Source organism: Neolamprologus multifasciatus, chromosome 2 (assembly GCF_963576455.1).
Source record: "Neolamprologus multifasciatus chromosome 2, fNeoMul1.2, whole genome shotgun sequence".
NCBI classification, from domain to species: Eukaryota; Metazoa; Chordata; class Actinopteri; order Cichliformes; family Cichlidae; genus Neolamprologus; species Neolamprologus multifasciatus.
The window spans coordinates 31,036,566-31,058,960 of NC_140440.1; the positions used below are offsets into that span (position 1 = coordinate 31,036,566).

The 22,395-nt window shown below is 37.3% G+C and overlaps 3 protein-coding genes across 4 annotated transcripts; all 3 read left to right on the forward strand.

Annotated features, from left to right (window-relative positions):
* The first annotated feature begins 3,987 nt into the window (after positions 1-3,987).
* On the forward strand, positions 3,988-6,341 carry LOC146524790 (LRRN4 C-terminal-like protein). 2 transcript variants are annotated; one of them, XM_085173843.1, is made up of 2 exons: positions 3,988-4,280; positions 4,870-6,341. In XM_085173843.1, exon 2 carries the CDS (start codon positions 4,872-4,874, stop codon positions 5,679-5,681), a length of 810 nt encoding a protein of 269 aa, XP_085029969.1. In that variant the 5' UTR covers positions 3,988-4,280; positions 4,870-4,871; the 3' UTR covers positions 5,682-6,341. The 2 variants fall into 2 exon arrangements, with proteins under 2 accessions (XP_085029969.1, XP_085029959.1); XM_085173833.1 differs by lacking the exon at positions 3,988-4,280 and adding an exon at positions 4,353-4,753.
* A 262-nt stretch (positions 6,342-6,603) lies between these two features.
* Positions 6,604-9,604, forward strand: tstd1 (thiosulfate sulfurtransferase like domain containing 1). The gene is made up of 4 exons (XM_085131589.1): positions 6,604-6,729; positions 8,364-8,492; positions 8,750-8,912; positions 9,135-9,604. Exons 1-4 carry the CDS (start codon positions 6,717-6,719, stop codon positions 9,187-9,189), a joined length of 360 nt encoding a protein of 119 aa, XP_084987715.1. The 5' UTR covers positions 6,604-6,716; the 3' UTR covers positions 9,190-9,604.
* Positions 9,605-18,838: 9,234 nt separating this feature from the next.
* On the forward strand, positions 18,839-22,338 carry LOC146524792 (LRRN4 C-terminal-like protein). The gene is made up of 2 exons (XM_085131578.1): positions 18,839-19,002; positions 21,259-22,338. The coding sequence occupies exon 2, from the start codon at positions 21,261-21,263 to the stop codon at positions 22,065-22,067; it is 807 nt and encodes a 268-aa protein (XP_084987704.1). The 5' UTR covers positions 18,839-19,002; positions 21,259-21,260; the 3' UTR covers positions 22,068-22,338.
* Positions 22,339-22,395: the final 57 nt, after the last annotated feature.

The following is a 22,395-nucleotide window of genomic DNA, read 5'->3' on the forward strand; positions in this document are numbered from 1 at the left end:
ATTAATTATAATTTTAAAAAAATACGTCTTAGCTTTATTAAAGTTGTAAATAGCTCTAAACTATCAATTGAATTTTTAGATTACAAAATGTTTTACATCATTGTGGCAGACGTCAGGCACGTTATCTGCTTACTAACTCTCTGGATTGTATGGATATGGAGAAAGGAAAAAATATCATCCAAAAAAAATCTAAATACGGGATTGAAATCTAAAAAAAAATCAATTTACTAACTCGAAATTTCAAGATATTTTCTCAATTTAGATTGATTTTCTCACACGTTTGAGTTAGTAATCTGATAATTTAAGACACCTAACTCACAATTTTGACATAATGACTTATTCAGTTGAGACGTATAGTTTTAATATGTTGATGGTAAGAAATCTTTATTATTTAATTCATGCATTTATTTATTTCAGTGACATAAGTAAGGTTTTAGTATAGGGTATTGGGGGGGAAAAAGACAGCAGAACTTTACCATCTATGGTGTTAAAGGGGTGAAGGGTCAGGAAGCAGCAATAACGAGGATTCAACACTATGGGGAGCTACAAATCAGTGTAAGCGCCTCTTATTAAAAAGAGATTTTAATCTCAGTCAGACTTTTACATGAACAGATGCATAAATTCCAGTGGCTGTGAAGACAAACTGCATGATATTTTAACATATGTACAGACAGGTTTTGTTGGCTGATATATCACAGCAGAAACCGCAAGTGTAAAAAATATCATGATTGATGGTTTAATTCCTGCTTCAGCTTTGAGGACTTGGGACTGATCTTAATGTTCAGCATTAACCTGATCAGTAACATCTGCGCTTTTCCTACTATGATGGCAAGTGAAAACAGTCTTGGTAGGTTTGTCAGTAAGTTTATTTATAATGCAACCGAACAGCAAAGAAAAAATGTTTATGCTACTGGCTGCACTCCAGAAAGAGAAAACTAGAAAATCCTTCACTGATGTTTGGTAATTTTGAGATATTTTGATAAGCCTCTAAGTCACTATTCTGTGGTGTTGATATACATTGTTAATCACACACTATTTATACTGCCAGTGTGCCAAATTTCTATTCGTAGCCTGTGTAGAAATGTTTAGCTTATTTTAGAGTTTAGAAATGTGTTAACATAGAATGTAGAATTATTGTAGAGACACTGACACTGCCCTCAATGTAATAAAGGCCTGACTGTGTCATGAATTTAGGAGTAGATTGTAGAAGACCCCTCCCCCAGTTGAACTGTGAAAGGTCTCAAAATTTGTAACTGGATAACTGTGTTCTGGAAGGGAGATGGGTTTTATGACCTCTAGGGAGTCACCTACACCCACAGTGTTTTAACTGTCATGCACACTCACTCACGTGCACACACATACATACAGGTATGCGTACACAGTCACACACGAGCACTCACATAGACACAGACACAGAGTTTGCCACACCCCGGGGGAGGGGGGGGGGGGGGGGTTATGATGGGGTCGCCTCTATAAAGCTGGCTGTAACTAACAAAGGGGTGAAGATTTTGCAGAGGGACACACCGGCCTCGTCTTCCCTTCTAGAAGTGCATGCTTAAATGAAGATGAATAAAGGTTTTGTGAAATAACTACTGAGTTCCGGTGCCGTCTCTGGATGCTCGAGGAATAAAAAGAACCGGGGTGAAACTGATTTCGCAACACCTGGTATTCTAAAACATTCTGCTCAATGTCAGCAAAGACTCTGGGAAGTACTCGTGCTGAGGGTGTCACAGCACCCCCTGGCAAACTGTACAGGACTTGTATGTCAATTAAATACTGAAAAATGAATAATTAATACTAGAAATAATAGTTTTTTTTATGTGTCTGTGAAGGTTCTCAGTCATCCAGGTCATCGTAGTCAAAGGAGCTTGCAAAGAAAAGCGTCTGGACTTCTTTAAGTTACTTGAAGACGTTTCACCTCTCATCCGAGAGGCTTCTTCAGTTCTGACTGAAGAACTGAAGAAGCCTCTCGGATGAGAGGTGAAACGTCTTCAAGTAACTTAAAGAAGTCCAGACGCTTTTCTTTGCAAGCTCCTTTGACTTTTTTTTATGTAATTTCCTTCATTATTTTTTAAAATTGTAGTATATTAGCTCTTAGGTTACTCAGGTTCAGTTGTGTCTGAAGCTGTGAGGTCACCAGACATGCAACCAGGAACCCAGAAGCACAATATAAAGGCTATGCAAAACTGCTTTGTAGTTGTCTTCATCAATCCTTGAAAAATAACAAAATCTTGCAGATTATCAGAATCAACAACATACTCCTACAGCCTTAATGGTGACAGTGAAAGCATGTTGGCTGTTTTTATTATCCTTTCTTTATCTAGGACAAAGTCTGATAGCAGTTAAAATATCTTTTTCAAAAAAGACCTGGCCAAGAGAGCAGCATAAGTTACAAAAAATGCAAGTGAAGAAAAAACTCCAACCGATATTCAGCAGACAGACAATGAACACAGACGGATCATTATTCCAGGAAACAGGGACAGTGCATCTAATCTCTTTAGATACTGGTCTGGTGCATTCATAAAGATAACCATAATCCAATAAAAGTAAGAATGTTACAGTGTTGAAATGTTTCATTACTTGGTTAGAGAAATAAGATTTATTTCCTAGAAAGGACACAAGCCTTTCAATGGGATACATAAACTCAGGTAAGGAACTAACTAGCCTATGAGTCCATAAAGAAATGCAGAGCACAGAGGGCACAACTGTGATGGAGGACACAACAAAGAACACAGGCACAACCCTCTATTCTGAGGGTTTAAATACACAAGAGAGGCCAGCTGTGGGGATGAGAGGCAGTTTGAACACACCTGGGAAGAAACATGACACAATATAACTCAATCAAACTAATGAGGCAAGGAAAACTGAACATGGTGCACATGAGACGAGAGACTAGCAGAATAAAACAGGACGCCTTAACTCTGAGACAGAGACATGGACAAAGACACACAAACTGGACATTGGTAAAGAGACATGACTGACTACGCACAAGGGACCGTGGCGAGGACACACAAAGAAGAAACAGGCGAAAGGGAACAATACTAAACAAAGAACTGAGAACTAGAAACATTTGTTACAAGCAACTGTTTCTGTTGTATAGCACTTTTCAGCATTGAAAAAACGTGCTTTGCAGAACAGGATGTAAAGGTTCACAATGAAAAATATACTGAGAGTAGAAATATAAAGTATAAAACTGTACACACAAATAGAACAAAGTGTAAAGTCTGTCAAAAATAAAATGTTATGGTTAAAGAAAGGCTTTAAACTTAAGTAGGTCAGCCTGGAACCAGTACTGAGGAGAAACCTTGGGTTGTTCTTGTTTTCTTAGTCAGTGATGAACAGTAAGATGGTCCCAGCTTCATGGAGGGCTTTTTATAGAGCAACAAACTCTTTTTACCATACTAAATGAAGACCTTCTAAATTAGTGAGACATTATTTTCTCTCCAGCTTACAGTTTATCAGCTTTAAGGTGTGTATTTGAGAGTTATACCAAGTAGGCAAGCACTTGTTAATTGACACTTTCTTTTTCAGAGGAAACACAGTATCCAGTTTCATATGCAATAAGGATGTAACACTATTAATATCATAACCTACCTCTGTGGAAGTAGAGGTTGTGTTGCTGTTCTGCACTGTATTGACACATAGCATTTTGGAAAGTAACAGTGAAGGAATTTTATCCTGAAATTTCTCCGACTGGGCACATCCAATTCTGAGCACTTGTTTCTGATAAAAGATCTTCAGTTCTTTTCAAAAGTTACAGAAAGTGTATCATTTCCCCAAGCATATCTCGGCCGAAAGCTTTTTTTAATAAAGTCAAGGTCTTCGCAAAGTAATTAAGATTTTTTTTTGTCCTTAACTAGGACAAAGATTAAAAATGTTGTGAAACATAAAAGGTATACTTTGCCCGCTTTAGCACATTAAAGGTTAAAAACAAAATGAGGCCTCATTCATTTCTCTTCAGCGTCTCACAATGGGGGCTACAAGAGGTGGAAGGGGTCTTTAATAAATACACATCTGAGCTTAAAAAAATCTGTGCAAACTGCGAGGTCATGGATGGCCAGTTAGAAAGCTCGCTAAAAAAAAAGAAAATTGTAGCGCACGAAGGGGAAAAAAGAGTAAAAAGAGGGGGTGGGGGGAGGCCATGAAGGCAGAGAATGATGAGGGGGTGTAGATGAGGAGGAGGAGAGAGTCAGAGAAAAAACTTCGACTGAGAACAGTTGAGAGCAGCCAGAGTGGAAACAAAGTACTTCAGACTTGAGACGCCCACCAGCATTAAGCAGGTACTGTAGACCCATTTCAGTATTTTCTTTTTTTCACTTTATAGTTCCATGTTTTATTTTTAGAGATTTAGTCATAAATATTATCTTTTAACTGCATTACAAATATTCTCTGAGTTTTATAATTAATTTTATAAACTGACCAGACTGAAAATCAGTCAGCTTTTTGTCTGTTTTGGGTTCCCACAGAAGTCCCTTGGCTTTCTTCCAAGTACAAATGTGTTTGCAGGACTGGACATTGCAGATGTTTGATTGTACTTAAGAGCATTTATGAGCTGTAAACCTAGGCAAACTACATCCCAGTGCCTCGAATCCAGCCAAAGAACTTTATTTTGTGTGTCACCACACTTTTGTCTTTCTCTCTTTTGATACAGTGAAATGCCAAAAAAGAGAACAAATGTTAAAGTCTCACTGTCATCCTTGGTACCACTGCAGAGCCTCTTTGCTTTTTTCATTAATCAGAAATTACAACCAAAGTCAGTAACAAGTTCTGAAAGATATTAGACAGGAATATTTTAAATATATCAATCAATATGTTTATAGTTGTAAAGTGACCAGTGACCATATTTATTCTTTTCATTTCTTTTCACAGAGATGACCTCACTTTGCAGGAACCTGGTGGCACTTGTCTTTCTTGTCTTGCCTCCCATGCATTCCCATTTCTTCACCAATGCTGCGTCTGCTTCCCCACCCATCACCCATCCACAGATCATACACATGACTGACATGGGCTCAGACGGCCAGGATGATTATGACTTTAATGAGGAGGAATACGACACCACCAAAGCTCCTCCTAGGGTGGTGAACGTCCCAAAGATGCACCAGAAACCCCAGCTCTGCAAGTACGACCCCTGCTCGGAGAACCAGGTTCCCTGTGCTGCACTTTCAGAGCAAACTGGGTGCCTCTGCCCTGGGATGAGTGGAGCTAATGTGCCTCCTCATCCACCACGTATCCAAGCGCTGGTGCCAGTCAGTGAGGGGAGTGACAGAGGGAAAATACAGGTGCAGTGGTGTGCTCCATCTTCAGTGGTATCTGAGTACAGAATAGTCATCGAGGGAAGGGACGGTGAAGTCCCAAAGTTTGGGGATGCGTCACGGCGGGGTTTGGTCAGATCTTTGGAAGTGGGAGCTAAAGTGTGTGTGGTGGCAGTGAACAACGCAGGAAGCAGCGATCCTTCAGAGTTTTCATGTAAGCGGTATGAATGTCGTCAATCTCCTGTCCTCACAGTGATGGCCTGGATTATAGGAGGTTTATTCGCGCTCCTTTTACTGGTTGTTATAGGGACTCTGATCTGTGGGACATATCAGGAGTTTCGAAAAGGAAAGAGAGACTCTATTGATGGACTTACTGAAGTACATGTGGAACACTGTGACCTGGACAAATGCAGTTCTGCAGTGGTGTAATCAGTGACTGTAGAATTTAAATATTATTTAAACTCCTTCTTCAAGGAATGTGTAAATATGAGTGAATATGACTGTAAAGTTGAGGAATGATGTTAACAAATCATTTATTATGCTACTTTGCAGCCACCACAGTTTTATTTGCTGGCAAATTAACCTCTGTAGATCTGTGATATTTTTTCAATCTATCAAAGACAGAATGTAAAGTAAATGTTATTTTTTTTAGATAGACACTGCTGAGTGCTTTTTAAAAAATAAAATCATTTAAATGAGAACTCTATATGTTAACCTTTTTTTTTTTTAGTTTCCACTTAAAGGTTGGGTTCACTTCATTCTAATAATGCGATTGTGTCTGCACTATAAGAGCTAAAGTACAGTTTGAACACTGCAGTTCTGTAGTGGTGTAATCTGTGACTGTACAATTTAAATATTATTTCAGTTCCCTCAAGGAATGTGTAAATACGATTATAACAATGTACATGTAAAATGTAACGAGAACAAATAGTTTAGAATGCTCTTTTAGAGTCACCATGATTTTATTTGCCAGCAAATTAACCTCTGTAGATTGTTTATTTTTTAATATATCAGAAACAGAATGGAAAGTAAATATTATTTTTAGGAGACTGATTGACTGTTTTTGTAATAAAATGGTTTAAATAGGAACTATGTTTGTGTCAACTTGATCTTTTTTTGCGACCATTAAAAGGTTTGTGCTCACTGCATATGATCCTTTATGCATATCACACTCGTAATTTTACTTGCACAAAACACTTAAACGTAAACCACTTACTTTACTCTGTAAAAAATATTCAACATATGTATTTATTTAAATACATTTTACTTCCTTTTACTTTGAAGAGTGACAAATTGATTTGTTTGGCTAAGCGATGAAGTCTCGCCGACTAAGCCCCGCCCTTCAACGGTATGCGAGCCAATGAGACAGCACCAAACAAATGTATCAGGAAGAAGATCCAGTATTGTTATACCGTTTGTGATTGTCGATGACTTTCATATTTCTAATTTTATCCAACAACCAGTATGGCGAACACAGGTGAGTCTTTTTAAGCCCACTCTTACAGATACGGTTAACGTATAGAAGAGTCTGAATTTGTTGAATGAACTGAAACATGTCAAACGTATAATGAGTAAAAGACGACTATTTTAATTACGACAACCCAAAACTACAGCAGCTTAAGAAGTATTACCGTGTTTTCACGGCATGTTTTCATACACTTTGGGGTCACTTTGGTGAACTGTTTCCATAGGGTGCATTTCTCTTTCTAATATTTACAAAAAGGAAAAAAAATATTGCATAAGAATGACTCAGCAAACAGTAAAGAGATTAAACTGGAGGCACCAGTCTCCTTGAGGACTATACTCGGTTACTCGAGCAACAAACAACAAACTGATAATTATCTGCATACCATAACCTGTTGCATCAGTCTAGTGTACCTTTAGTATATCTTACAGTCTAACACTCTTCACACGATCTGATAAAAGCAAGTACGCCTGCCTTTATGGAAGATCTGCCTGTAAGGAATGTACTATGAAAGTGGAGTTTGATGTCAAGTTCTGCTTTTAGGGAGTCTTTAAAGGGTTTTTTTCTGCTTGAACTAGAAGCCAAATTGAGAAACTAATTACAATATGTGGCAGCTTAGTCTGGCGTGTTCTTCTGACACGATTTTGATATCTGAACTCAACACTCTGTTTATATCACGGCCTTTTATGTTCCAAACGCCAAAAAAGTCCAAGAAAAGGTGGGTGGCAGGGAGGTTTGTTTTAGAACACACTTCTGACTTCATTGTTTAAAATTAAATGGCATTTATTTCGTGGAAAATTATTAACAAAAATCAACCAAATAAATTTTTAAAACTTAAAATTAAATTAAAGTTAACTTAAATTGCTTTAACAACTTCAAAAGTGGTAAAAAGAAAAAAAAAAACCAAACATTTTTTTAAACACTCCCATCTGACATTTGACTAACAAAAAACATCTTTATCACACCCCTCCAGGGTGATCTTAATCCCTTGATTAATGGGAGGGTCCATAAGCTAATAAACCAATCACTTTCACAAAACTTTTCCAAAAATAAAATTAATTACGAATTTACATAACAAAAACTAGGTCTGCATATTCTTACAACTTTAAAGAAAAAGAAAAATTGGACATTACCATTCGAATGTAACAGCAGAAATTAAGACCAGGCAATGTTTCTGCAATCTTCTATTTTCCAAATTCGCTGCCATGTGATTGGCTGATTAAGTATTTCAGAGGATAAACAGCTGAGCAGGTGTACCTAACAAAATAGCATGGGCATGTAAATGTAATTATGATGTACAGGTTGTTGTAGCACTAACAACAGAGCCAAGATAGTGTTTGGATCACTACATAACGCTCTACATATGTCATGTTAGCATTGATATCTGTGCGGTTAGCATTGGTACATCCTTCCTTGTCAGTGTGTTTGCATGGATTTTTTTGGGCAGTTAGAGCAGGTGTCATATTTCATCTGACCCTTCACATGAACAGCAATTTGTTTTCTTTGACGAGGATCATCAATAATGCATTCTTGTGTCAGGATGATTTGTCACATGAAACCTGTATTTGAGGAGTAATTGGTGTAATTTTATTTAATCTGATGAAAGGTTATCATACTGTTTCTTGTGTTTCCTCCTATGTTTTCAGGTACCAAGGAAATCTCCTATGAGGAATTGAAGGCTCTTGTGGGAAAGAGCCCGAATCTCATTCTGATTGATGTCCGCAGTGAAGAGGAGGTGGCAAAAGGACATATTCCAGGATCCATTAATATTCCACGTCTGTCAAGTTTGTTTTATCTAGCATTTTGTGCATATATATATATATATATATATATATATGTGTGTGTGTGTGTGTGTGTGTGTGTGTATATATATATATATATATATACACACACACACACACACACACACACACACACACACACACAAAGATCTTTTGCATGTGTGCTGTGGTGAATGTGGTTTATCAGGTTCTGGCAGTTATGTACTTGTTGTTCAGGTTTTCTATCTTTGTCTCTTTTTTCATTCCTCCAGTTAATACAGTAGAGGGCGCTCTTAAAATGAATCCAGAGGAATTCAAGGTTAGGTACGGAGTAACAAAGCCACTGCTGGATGCACCAGAGCTGGTTTTTCACTGCCAGATTGGCAAGCGAGGGGCAATGGCTACCACCAAGGCTCATCAGCTAGGATACGTGAAGTAAATAAGTCACTACCTATACAACAAAATACACATATATACATACATACATGCATACACAAGGCCCAACAAAAACTCCAAGTGTCCTTTAATTATACAAAGTCAAGTTCTTTTTTATGAAGACATTTTTCTCATATTATTGAAAAAGTGCTGCTTTTTACTGCATCTACTTGACGTAATAAAGACAGTTTTCATCTTTTATGTCTCTGTTCTCTGTTTCAGTGCACATAATTATGCTGGTGCCTACAGTGAGTGGTCGAAGAAAGAAGGAAAATGATGCTAAAGGAGAGCTTATTATTTATTTATGAAAACAGGAAGAATAAAATAAATATTGGTGTTTTTCAGACTGTACACTGAATTTTATATTAATGAATAAATACATATAAATAAATAAACTTTTGTGTCATGCTGTAAGACCATGAAAATATTGGAAGTTCATAAAACATGTGACAACATCCTTGATATTCCTGAGGTATTTTAACAACCACTAGTTTACTCAAGGTTTATAAAGGAGCTCTAGCTTTTTTCTAGTGAAGCAGTGTGACATCTTTTTAAATGTTCTATACGTGTGAATTTAGAGTGCATAGCTCAAAAAGACCTAACAAGTCTCTGATTCTTAGCTTTGTACCACACAACTTCTTCTTGTAGTGTATGAAATTAATGTGCACGGACATTAAAAAGTGTCAAAATGATGCCTTCTCTTCCCCCTCTTACTGCTTTCACACTGGTAATAATGAAGTCTCACATTTGTTCCAGCAGCAGCTGAGCTATAACACTTCCCACATCATGACCTTAACTTTCTTTGTGATTGTGGGACCTAACGAGGAATTTTTTACTCCCTTATTAAAATAAAAAAGAAAGAAAGAAACATAAGTTATATATGTAAGCTGTAAACTGTTGGTTGATTTTTGTAAAAGTTGTTGTTTATATCAAAAAAACCAAAAGTATTTAAAAAATGTAGTTTGTATAGTATTTCTACCTTAAAATGTTTTTTCCCTGAAAAATGTCAATTTAAATTTCAAGTTGTTTTATGGTTATTTTCTCAAAATTTTTACCTTGGTACATTTAAATTTTGAGATAATAACAAATAATTTATAACTTACAGATGACAGTAAATGTTATCTCATTTTACTTCATCATTTCTTTTTTTAGTGGCAGAAAAATATTTATTTTTCCAAACATAAGGGATTGGAAAGGAAATGGTGAAAAAAAGAAGAAAGATTTAATAATGAGCATTCACCACTAAGAGGAGCTACAACTCAGTGTAAAGGTCTCAGAGCGGAAACCATCGGTACAAATGTTTATGTTGTTGGCTACTATCCAGACAGTGAAAATGAGAGGTTCCCACATTGCCTTTTGGTAGTTTTGATAATAATCTCTCAGCCACTACTACATGAGTCACAACCTGAATTCTGCTCCTCATCAGGCATGTGAGGGTGTCCCAGCACCTGGCAAATATTAAAGGATATGTATGTCAATCAACTACTGAAAAATATATAATAAATACCACCAATCATAAGTCTGTGTCATTTTCAGTGTCATGTTTTTGTTCTATTTAATTACATTCGATTCTTTATTCTTTTATTTTTAATGGTGAATAAAGTGTCTCGCAGTGTGATCAACAGACTTGCAAACAGGAGCCAGGCTGCAGAAGAAAAAAAGTGCTTTTCACATTTCTTATAGCAACATCTGGCAGATTATCAGAATCAACAAGTTGCTCTACTGGTAGTAATGATGTCAGTGAAAGCATGTTTGCTATTTTTACTATCCTTGATTTATTATCATTTATTTATTTATTATACAGGTAAAAGTTTCATCGCGATTAAAAGTTCAAATCCAGGTGGCATTCAGCACAGACTAATGAACACAAACCACATATAATAACAGATCATTACAAGAGCAGCTTTAAAACTAGTCACACTGACCAAGAGACCTATTCTCTTGCTCCAATAAGATAAATTTAAAGTCTCCCCGGTCATAACCACGTCAGCTCCTTCTGTAGATTATTCCAAGAAACAGGGACCCAGGTCTTTCCAAGTAAACTTTAATTTGCACATTCTGTTCTATAGTGATATCTAAATACCTGGATTTGCATCCATTTAACACTAGCTAAAGTTAAATAAGACTTAATAACATCATAGGAAGGCTGCAGAAATTCAAGCATTTGTACTACTGATGGAGATGAACAATAGATAATTGTTTCATGCGCATTAAAATAGAGTGCAGTGTTTGATAAATTATCACAAAGGTTATTTGTATGCCATGATATGCCACAAATATCCTGGACATAATAATGTTTAGGTTCCCCTGATAAAGAGTAAGGTGCAGTTTTTCCTTTGCCTGCTTTAATGGTATCTTTTTACGGAGCCCCGCAGGGAACATGGGAAGGAAAAAATTAAGACGGACTTTTGCGAGATCTCAAAACTTTTGCGAGATCCCGAGTTTGTTTTGTGAGATCTCGCAAAAGTCAGTCTTAATTTTTTTTCTCCCATGTCCCTTGCGGGGCTCCGTATTTTTTAAATGTATCTATACAGCTCTTATTAAACTTTATTGCTTTGGATTCACATTATGTGACACATTTGTTGATATGTTCAAAGAAAATATGCAGTTTATTAGTTTGCAACATTAAAAGGCCAAAAAGGTTCTCTTTCCCTTTTCTGAGAACAATTAAGACTTTAATAATAAAAAAAAAAGAGGAAACGTGTTTGGAGCAACTCTTCTTTGGGTATGGTCCAAAAATATAAAATTTTTCGCAGGAGCTTCCTAAAGTTTGTGAAGTGACTTGTTTCATTGCTTCCTTTATTAAATCCCTTAGCACATTACACACTGGGAGTATCTTTTATGAAATGAGAGGAGACAAAGTAGTCCCATATATCACTGAAATAAATCTTTCAATTATTCATGAACCACAATAGTTTAAATTTTCAACAACAGGCTGTTATATGCATAGCTGAACTCTGATCATCAAACTTGCTGATGGATGAATTTGTTCCACAAACACATATTTATATTAGTGCTGTGAATCTAGATTATTAATTCATCAAGGTGAGTTAAAGGTTCTTTATAATAATTTTTTTTATTGTTTAGGTCTATTGCCTTTAGGATAATGATTGGTTAGGTTTTACTTTGATTGAGCTGGGAGTGATGGATGGGGGTAATTTCACTTCACTTCTTTTACTTTAGTTATCATAGATATCTTAAACAAAGAGGAGGAAATGAGGTAGACTAGATCACATTGTCAGTTCATTTCAGCAATACTGAGTATTCTACTAAGAGCAGCACAAATTAGCAGTTCACCCAGTGAGTGTGCAAGAGGGAGGGAGTGATATAGGTCTACTAACCAAAATAATACACAACAAGGTAAGTCAGATCAATGAGAAGAGTCTGAACGACATCAAACAATATTTCAGATAGAAAGGATATCTCTTCTGATAGAAATTACTGGGCACTGTGAGAGGGGTCATGAGGAATGAGACTGGAGAACAGGATTCATCCAGAGGAGAGCTGTGTTAGTGCAAATTATCATCATTAATATTACAAAGAATAGTAATTATTTATCATCAGATTGGATCTTAGTGAAGGTACTGATACTGGCTGTTTTCTGTTTTGCATTCAGACATTAATCATACATGTTCACATAGTACAAAACAAAGGCCGCATTTGACAGTTAAATAAAGAAACATCACTCATTGTGTGCGCACTGCTGAGAAAAAGGGAGCCTAGTTCAGTTAGTTTCTAGTTTGTTTCATGAAAGTACCAGTATTATTGGGAAACAGACATAATTGGAATGGCTGTAGCTCAGGTGGCAGAGCAGATCAGCCACTAACCAGAAGGTTGGTGGTTTGATCCCAGGCTGCTCCAGTCTGCATGCCAAATATCCTTGGGCAAGATACTAACCCCATGTTGCTCTCCGATGCATCCATCGGAGTGTGAATGTGTATGAATGGTAGATACTTAGCGCTAAAGACCTCAGAAAAAAGTGCTTGTGTGAATGGGTGTGATTGGGTGAATGAATTAGTTGTATAAATCGCTTTGAGTGCTCAGAAAGAGTAGAAAAGCGCTATATAAGAACCAGTCCATTTACCATTTACCATTGGGCTTGACTCGACTTTCAGCCATCCAGCCAACGTTCCAATCACCTACTGATTCTGATAACATCTCCGCCTCTCATTTCAAATTAAAAACCACTGCTAGAAGCACAGAACCACAACAGGCTTTCACCTGGCCTATCTATCTTAAATCCAGTAGCCTTTTAATGCTAAAAGAAGGCTTTGTGCTGCAACAAACCCTAAATCTGGCCCTCTTTGTTTCTTCTTCTTTAAAATTCCGACCTTTGAAGTTAAAACCGTTGTCTTTTACATGACCTGCATATAACAAGAAGTTAACAACATACCGTTGTGAATTAAGATGCTCGTTTTGCATTTCATTGTAGTTTTGACACTGCAGGCATCTTGAATTACATTGTTAAGGAGACTATGAAGAAATCGCGAAGGACTTTTAGAATGTAACCTCAGTTTTATGTAGGAAACAGGTGTGGCTGGCAGGTCTTATCGGAAACATGCCTGTTGGAACTTGGCTAATGGCTTTTAAAAGGGGCTCGGTGCTAAAATACTTTCCCTTCCCTCCAGCACGCTCTCATCTGCTGGGTAGAAGAGCGGCTGGTTTGGGTTTTGTTTGCTTTTGGTAAACTTCCTTTCCTTCAGATACATTCATCATATACTTCCTTTCTACTGACAGCAATTCCACATGTCTACGAGCTTAATTTAATAAAATACACGCTTGTTTATTTAAGCCCCCCTGTCTGTCTGGTGTCTGTATTTTGTCTGAGATTTGATCCGGTTCATGACACATAAATAATTAATAAAATACGCATAGGTATTGTCAGTTCATTGGGGAATCAAATGAATAACAATACTAATCTTTTTATTTGTATAGCACCATTCAAAATTGAAAAAAGTGTTTTACAGAGGGGAAAAAATGAAAAGGTTCATATAAGCCTACATGAAAGTAAAAAAAAAATAGAGCGTAAAATTTTACGCACATTCAAGTTTTTTAAGAGAGAGGAAAAAAAGAGGAAAGGGAAAAAGAAAATAGAAATAAAGCCCTCTGTGTGATTTAAAATGGCAATAAAATAAAACAAATCCAATTCAAATTATAATTCACTCTATTGTGGCCAGATTTAGGAATGTGGGACCTCGTCATCACATAGTACTGCTACATTACACTTCTGTTTCCAATTATCCTCTGGAGGATCACTGGGACTTCACGCTGACTGGGACTACATTCTGGTTCCACGGCTATTTTAAGCTGAAAGTAGTGGTTCACACAACATCACAGTCTGGTAACAACCCTACCACGAGATTCCTTTTGAGTGAAGTGGGAGGTCAAAGGTGATTGGGATTTAGCCAATAGCAGTGCTTCCTGTTTAAACAGAAATAGCTTAAATCCTCAGAGACGTATGGACTATGAGAGGGACTGGAGAATGAGTTTGGTTAAGTCACGCCAAATCAATCAGAAACTGAATACGTGAAAGGGAAACTAAAGGGATGTTATTTTGATTCAATAAACATATGTTAGAGGAGATTCCCTATTTAATGAATAATTGTTGTTTTACTCAGGAAAATAATAAATAAAATAATTCCATATCAGTATGGATTTTTTTTTTAACCACTACTACACCACAAGTTTAAAACATGGAGCTGTCTATGTGGTCATGGCTGTGTGTCACATACAGCAACATGATCAAACATGTAGGAGGGAAAGAAAGGGGAATGTGCACTGGCAGGCAACTCATTATCTCAAGTAATATGACTCAATCTTTATGGCTTCCTTTATTCCTCAGGGACCTCTGAACCACAGTTTCTATGAAAAATTAAAAAAATAAAAAAAACCAGTCTGGCCTAAAACTGACCGCGGAAAGTAATTTAAAAAGGAAAAGCTTGGCCTCCTTAGTGATGATCTCCACCTTTAACAAAACTGCTGACCTTATCAGTACATAAGGGCATGTTAAAAAAAACAAAACAGTGAAGACAAAACAGTGACTATATCAGCTATCAGCTCAGTCTGTGCATAGTTTTCCTTCAGCCACCTGCGTTTGCTTGGTTTTACCTGAGAGAAAAAGCTGATTAAGGAAGTCGAGCCATTCATCCAGGAATTACTCACCTCCCAACGATCACAAGATTTACTAAACATAGTCAGTCACTGACTCTATGCTGTATACTTTTTTGCCTGTAAGTAGTTGTTACAGAGTTGACAATGAACATAAGGGAACAAAAGGGAACGGGGATACAATTTGAGGGGGGAATTAAATTTAAAACATCCTCGTATCTGTACAACATTAAAAAGTTTTTGCATCTCTGTGTGTGGAGTGAAACTGTGGAACAGACTAAGTAAAGATATAAAGCAATGTCCGAGCATGGCACAGTTTAAAAAGCGGTTTAAGGAGATGGTTTTTACAGGGTACAGGGAAGAGGTAGAGATTTGATAGGGTGTTCTTGTCTAATATTTTTATGTGTGTGCGGGTGCACGGGTATGTTGGTATGGGTATATATATATATTTGTAGGTTGTGTATCCTTTGAGGTGTTAATGGGGTTATTGAAAATGTGTATATGTGCGTATGTGTAAATACGTATGTATGGATAGATAGAAACATATATGTATATATATTAAAAAAAGAAAAAAAAAAGAATAATAATTTTAAAAAAAAATACACATGACATATAATGTGATTGCAAGGAGGTATTTCTGGAGTCTATAAATTACTAGATAGTGGAAAAGGGGTGGGATTAAATAAGCTCATGCTTCTTCCTGCTCCTTTTTGAACATGACAGATATTTGTAGTTGTGGTTGCTCGTTTTCTTTTTTGTTTTGCTTTGTTTATTTGTCTCTTTTAATTCTATGTTGTTGTACTTTTTTAACATGTTCAAAATAAAGATTCAATCAATCAATCAATCAATCAAACATGAAAAAAAACAGGCAATAAATTAAATCTTTAAAGAAAACTGGCTAATCGGCTGTAGCCTGTTAAAAATAGCAGATACTTGCTTCCATTTCTGTTCTGTCGATTCCGCTTTCCATATTTGACGAAGAGAGGAGCTCCTTCTTTATCTGACGTAATCCTACCCTCACAAGTGTGACCTCACGCACACAAATAGCATACAAGCTGATGGAAGGGTCTCTGTGTTGGAGTCTGTCTAGATGTATCGTTGGCTGAGTCGTTGCTTGCAGACCTTTGAAAAAAAATCTTTATTGTAAGCCACTGTTTCCGTATGTTTCTTTTAATCTGACACTGTGTTCATGCAGAGTGAAATTCTTTGGCTCTCTTTATTGTTAACGTCATAAAACACGATCTTGCTTATTTTAAAATAAAAAAAATAATGGAGCAAAATGCCCACGCTGAGCTGGATGAAGCAAGAAAAAAACTCACTGCTGTGCTGAAAATGTGAGAATATTTCTGTAATGAGAGAAGAATCGTTATCACAGATGCTGGACTGTCCTCAAGGATCGACTGGATGTTGAAATGAATGACTTCAACTCGATGAACCACAGAAACCTGTACCAGACAGTTTCAGGGAAACTGTTGATACTTGGCAATTTCTGACGTGGCAAACGGGGGGTCAGACAGGGGAAGAGATGGTTGTTTCACGTAGCCAAAACAACGTGAAGACAGAATATACACATGGGCGACGACTTAAGGAGACCTTTCTAAATATGCTCTTTCCTACTGAATTTACGGTAGCTCTTCCTGAATTTTCTACTCAGTTATGACACATAAATGATACATGTTATATTCATGCTTGGTTGACTGACTAAACACAGGAGTGCAAGGAGAAAAGCTACGCTGCCTTGTTCAGAGACATAATCTGCATTTATTGCTTATGAGCAATAAATCAAGTCATTTTAAAACCAGGTCTTAGCACTTGGCAGTTCCTTTGAAGAACCGCTGAAAGAGTTCTTCAGTGTCTTAAATAACCCCAGGATCAGCAGTCATGTAACCACTGAAAAGCTTTGCTAACTTTTTCCCCAAATAAGATATTAAAAACTTTTTTTTCCACCGAAAGTTCTCCCAGTATCAAGATTGTCCCTTAAAATGTCTTTGGATAAACATTAAAAAACAGCTGTGACAGCAGGGAACGTTTCACAGGTCTTCATTGGAAAATTAAAGTACTCGGAAATGGAAAGTTTTCCATTTTGACATGACTAACATGATTACAGTTAATCCCGAGGACGTGAATGCGTTCATCAAATGTTTGCATCATCCAGTAATCACTGAGATACTACTTAAGGGTAATACTACGAATATCAAGTGACCAAAGATGTGGAATAGATGACATTTCAGAAATAATCGATATCTGACGACTCCTGGGAACCTTTAGGTCTAAACTGAGAAGTCATATCTGTTTCACTTGACCTGTTTGAAAGTCTGAACTTTTCAATTCAGCGATATACTTTTTCATCCTTCAGCGCAGCCTTTGAACAAGGCTGTGCTGAGCCAGGAGAAAAGAACATTTGGATTCAATATTTCTTCTGCATGATAATAAAACCAAGACGCGCAACACTGTTTCATTTCCCACAACAGGCACAACCACTTGTGAAGCGCCTCTGCTCTTCTCTGAAAATGTGTTACAGAATTTCCTAACTGATGACTCAGCTGGACTCCTTTTTAACAAGCACATAGAGAGTCAAGGTCTTAAATGTGATAGTGAAGAATTTTTAAAGGTAATTAGGAGAAAGACTGTAGATGTTATGAAAGATGAAAGGCTACACCTCACCTTCAATCCTTTAGAGCTATGTGGGTCTAAATCTAAGCTTTTGTGCGTGCGCAGCATACCTTTTCCCAGTGTGGATTCATATGATGTTATTATACAGCTTCTTCTTCTTCTTCTTTTTTACACAGATTGAGAGTTAAAGCATTAAGCAACCTGGCCCAGTAATCATGTTGTTCCACTTTGAATGACTGCATGTTTTGGTTCTTTTCTATTGTATTTTTATCTGGACAGATTTATAGCTTTCTTTAATCGTTTTGCCCTCATATGTAAACTCATGCTCACTAAAACCTTAGCAGATTTGCCTTCAAATCTTCTCATATTAAATGAAATAATCATTCTAAGAAGATTCAAAGGCAGTTATGGCTTTTTAAACACATTGTATACTTTTTTTTTTACACACAAAGAAGCCAATCATCATCCTCCCAAACAAAGAACTATAATGTTGTATAAAACACTCTGTATTCTATCAGCGTGACTCTACTGCCTAAAAATGACCAAAGAGGAATTGTTTCTGAATTGAAGGATCCAGAGATGTCATCAACATTTTCAGTGGTATGAGTTGAGTGAATCTTTAACGATAAAAGGAGGCTCCTGCGCTGGTACTTTTCCTCTATTCTGTGCCACAGTGGCATTTGAAACAAGAAAAAACTGTACTTTGCCAGCTTTATCCCATAAAAGGGTAAGAACAAAACAAACCTCCATCGTTCCTCTCCAATGTCTCACAATGAGGGGTTACAAGAGATGCAGGACAACTTTAATAAATACACCCAAGCATTCCTCACCCCCTGACTCTGAGAAGCACAAATAAACACGTAGTTAGGTGACCTTATGTGCTGTCCCCTTCCATAATAACACCTGCATATCACATGGAAAGTTTAGCGTTAAAACGAAGTAATAAAAAACAGACAGCTACACCTACAGATTGTGAAAAACACTCCAAGCAACAAGCACAATCTTGTCTCCCGCTGTTACTTAGCAAATTAATATGCTGAGCAGCACACAGACACATGGCGACTCTCCCCCTCTCCCTCCTAACGCACATTCAAACACAAATTCCAGACACGGATTAACAAAATAAAAGAGCACTGCTGGTCAGTTGGAGGAAAAACAAATGGGAAGAAGTGAAAAAAGAGTAAAAAAGAGGAGGTGGGGGGAGGCCCTGAAGGGAGAGAATGATGAGGGGGTGTAGATGAGGAGGAGGAGAGAGTCTGAGAGAAACGGCTTAAGACTGAGAACAGTCGGGAGCACATGGTGAGAGCAGCCACAGTGGAAACAAAGAACTTGATACTTGAGACTTGACACATCCATCAGCATTAAGCAGGTACTGTACACCCATTTCAGTATTTTCTTTGCTCCATGTTTTATTTTTAGAGGTTTAGTCATAAATATTATCGTTTAACAGCATGAAAAATGTTTTCTGACTGTTATGAATAATTTTGTAAACTGACCAGAATGAAAGCCAGTTTACTTTTTCTACATTTTGGGTTCCCACAAAACTCCCCTGGCTTTCTGCCAGGTAACAATGGTAGTGCTGATGGGGTAGTTGTACTTGTCTTCCCGCACTCAGTATTTATTTATCTAACCGTGTTTACAGGACAGGACACTGCAGATGTTTGAGTGTACTCAAGAGCATTTATGAGCTGTAAACAAAGGCAAACAGCATCCTGGTGCCTCAAATCCAGCCAAAGAATTTTATTTTATCTATTACCAGACTTAAAAAACTGTTTTATCTTTCTCTTCTTTTATATATTACCCTCCATAATGTTTGGGACAAGGATGCATTTTTCTCTGCTTGCCAGTGGCCCTATTTCCATCCATCCATTTATCCATCCAGCCAGCCAGCCATTCTCTTCCACTTATCTTATCAAAGTTGGACATTGGTCCATTAGCGTAGGGATACGTTACTTATACTTGCTTCTACAGAGTCTGTAGTTGCCATTGTTCAACAACAGGAAAAAGCTAAAGGTATTATGAGAAGAATAAAACAGTTAAAGACATCAGCTCTGTAATCACAAAGGGACTATTAACCCAACGAAGACCACTGCTGAGGACAAAAGAATCCTCACTATGGTAAAGAAACAGATCAGAAACAGTCTTTGGGGGCAGGTATGTGTTTGTCAGCGACTTCGAAGTCTTCATGAACAGAATACAGAAGCAAGATGCAAACCACTAGATGGACACAAAAACAGGATGGCCAGACTACAGTTTAAATTTAAAAAGTACTTAAACGAGCCTGCAGAATTCTGAAAAGTAAGGCGTCACGGACAGACGAGAACAAGATTAAGCTGTATCAGAGTAAGAGCAAGATCAAAGAGGAACTGCTCAAGATCCAAAGGTTGTTTTTTAAAAATGATGGTGAGGGTGTTATGGCTACCACAGGTGCTAGCAAGCTTATCTCCTCTGACGATATGACTGCTGAGGGCAGTTGCACAATGAATTCTGACGTGCATAGAAACCTATCTGTTATCCTGTTATCTAGACCGCAAGACATCCTGCAACGGGATAATAATAACAAGCATACTGCTAAGGTAACTTAAGTTTCTCAAAGCTAGAAAATAATATTAATAATTATTTTTTTATGTTTCCTCCATTACTTTGCTCCACACCTGATGGCTCTGAAAAGAGAGGGACTGATCATATCTGAACTCTAAAGTATTACACCAAAGAGCAGAGGAGAACTGAAAGAAAAATGTGTCTTTGTATCAAACAGCGTGGAGTTGTTTTAACAGTTAAGATGTTAACAGTTACTGTTCATCGTAACGGTACGTGTTACGGTGCCAAAATGGAGAACAAATCTTAAAGTTTCACTATTTCACCACTGCAGAACTATTAATTAGAAATTTCAACCAAATTCAGTAACTAGCAGTGTTGGGCAAGTTACTTTGAAAAAGTAGTTCATTATAGTTACTAGTTACTTCTTCAAAAAAGTAACTGAGTTAGTAACTGAGTTGCAAGATTCTAAAAGTAATCAATTACTAGGAAAAGTAACTATTGCATTACTTAAAAAGTTTAACCCTCTGGGGTCCAGGGTATAATTAGCCATTTTTTTCACCTTTAAAAACTATTTACTTTGCCTTGTTTGGTATCATTCTTTTCAGCATAACCTCACGTGTCTGAATTTGCAGGATTGTTTTTTATTTTGATATACTGTATTAACACAACTGATCTAAAGTCAGACAAAAACACATACAATCGGAGTAGAAAAAGTTATATTTTTTACTGTAACAACCACAAACATGTTTATTGAATCATATTTCATAACTTTAAATGCAAATATAAATTGTCAATTTTAAAATCCTATGCACAAGGTTTGCAAACACCAGTTATTTGCATTTTAATTTAATTAATTTACCTTTTACCTTGTTTTGTTTTTTTTTAAATAACCATTTCAAACTATTTGCTTCAGTGCGTTTCTTATGTAATGTACTTCTTCATAACTATAGGAAATTACATAGGAATACTTTTAATATACAGAAGTAGGTTAATGAACAAGCTGTGGTTAGGTTGCCTCAATCAGTCTATTTATGGTTGTAAAGTGACCAGTGACCATATTTATTCTTGTCATTTCTTTTCACAGAGATGACCTCACTTTGCAGGAACCTGGTGGCACTTCTCTTTTTTGTCTTGCCTCCCATGCATTCCCATTTCTTCACCAGTGCTGCGTCTGCTTCCCCACCCATCACCCATCCACAGATCATACACATGGCTGACATGGGCTCAGACCGCCAGGATGATTATGACTCGGAGGAGGAATACGACACCACCAAAGCTCCTCCTAGGGTGGTGAACGTCCCAAAGATGCACCAGAAACCCCAGCTCTGCAAGTACGACGCCTGTTCGGAGAACCAGGTTCCCTGTGATACACTTTTGGAGCAAACCGGGTGCCTCTGCCCTGGGATGAGTGGAGCTAATGTGCGTCCTCACTCACCACGTATCCGAGCGCTGGTTCCAGTCAGTGAGGGGAGTGACAGAGGGAAAATACAGGTGCAGTGGTGTGCTCCATCTTCAGTGGTATCTGAGTACAGAATAGTCATCGAGGGAAGGGACGGTGAAGTCCCAAAGTTTGGGGATGCTTCACGGCGGGGTTTGGTCAGATCTTTGGAAGTGGGAACTAAAGTGTGTGTGGTGGCAGTGAACAACGCAGGAAGCAGCGATCCTTCAGAGTTTTCATGTAAGCGGTATGAATTTAATGAATCTTCTGACCACACACTGATGGCCTGGATCATAGGAGGAGGAGTCAGTCTCCTTTTACTGGTTGTAATAGCAGCTCTGATCTGTGTGAAGTATAAGAAGTTTCGAAAGGGAAAGAGAGACTCTACTGATGGACTTACTAAAGCACATGTGGAACACTGTGACCTGGACAAATGCAGTTCTGCAGTGGTGTAATCAGTGACTGTAGAATTTAAGCATTATTTAAACTCCTTGTTCAAGGAATGTGTAAATATGAGTGAATATGACTGTAAAGTTGAGGAATGATGTTAACAAATCATTTATTATGCTACTTTGCAGCCACCACAGTTTTATTTGCTGGCAAATTAACCTCTGTAGATCTGTGATATTTTTTTAATCTATCAAAGACAGAATGTAAAGTAAATGTTATTTTTTTAGATAGACACTGCTGAGTGCTTTTTAAAAAATAAAATCATTTAAATGAGAACTCTATATGTTAACCTTTTTTTTAGTTTCCACTTAAAGGTTGGGTTCACTTCATTCT

Excerpts from the sequence above, each read along its gene's own strand:
- tstd1 (XM_085131589.1), top strand. Across the intron at positions 8,493-8,749 it reads AGGATCCATTAATATTCCAC|TTAATACAGTAGAGGGCGCT; the intron begins GTCTGTCAAGTT and ends TCATTCCTCCAG. Across the intron at positions 8,913-9,134 it reads CATCAGCTAGGATACGTGAA|TGCACATAATTATGCTGGTG; the intron begins GTAAATAAGTCA and ends TCTCTGTTTCAG.
- LOC146524790 (XM_085173833.1), top strand. The coding sequence starts at position 4,675 with ATGTTAAAGTCTCACTGTCATCCTTGGTACCACTGCAGAGCCTCTTTG. Across the intron at positions 4,754-4,869 it reads AATCAGAAATTACAACCAAA|AGATGACCTCACTTTGCAGG; the intron begins GTCAGTAACAAG and ends TTCTTTTCACAG.
- LOC146524792 (XM_085131578.1), top strand. The coding sequence starts at position 21,261 with ATGACCTCACTTTGCAGGAACCTGGTGGCACTTCTCTTTTTTGTCTTG.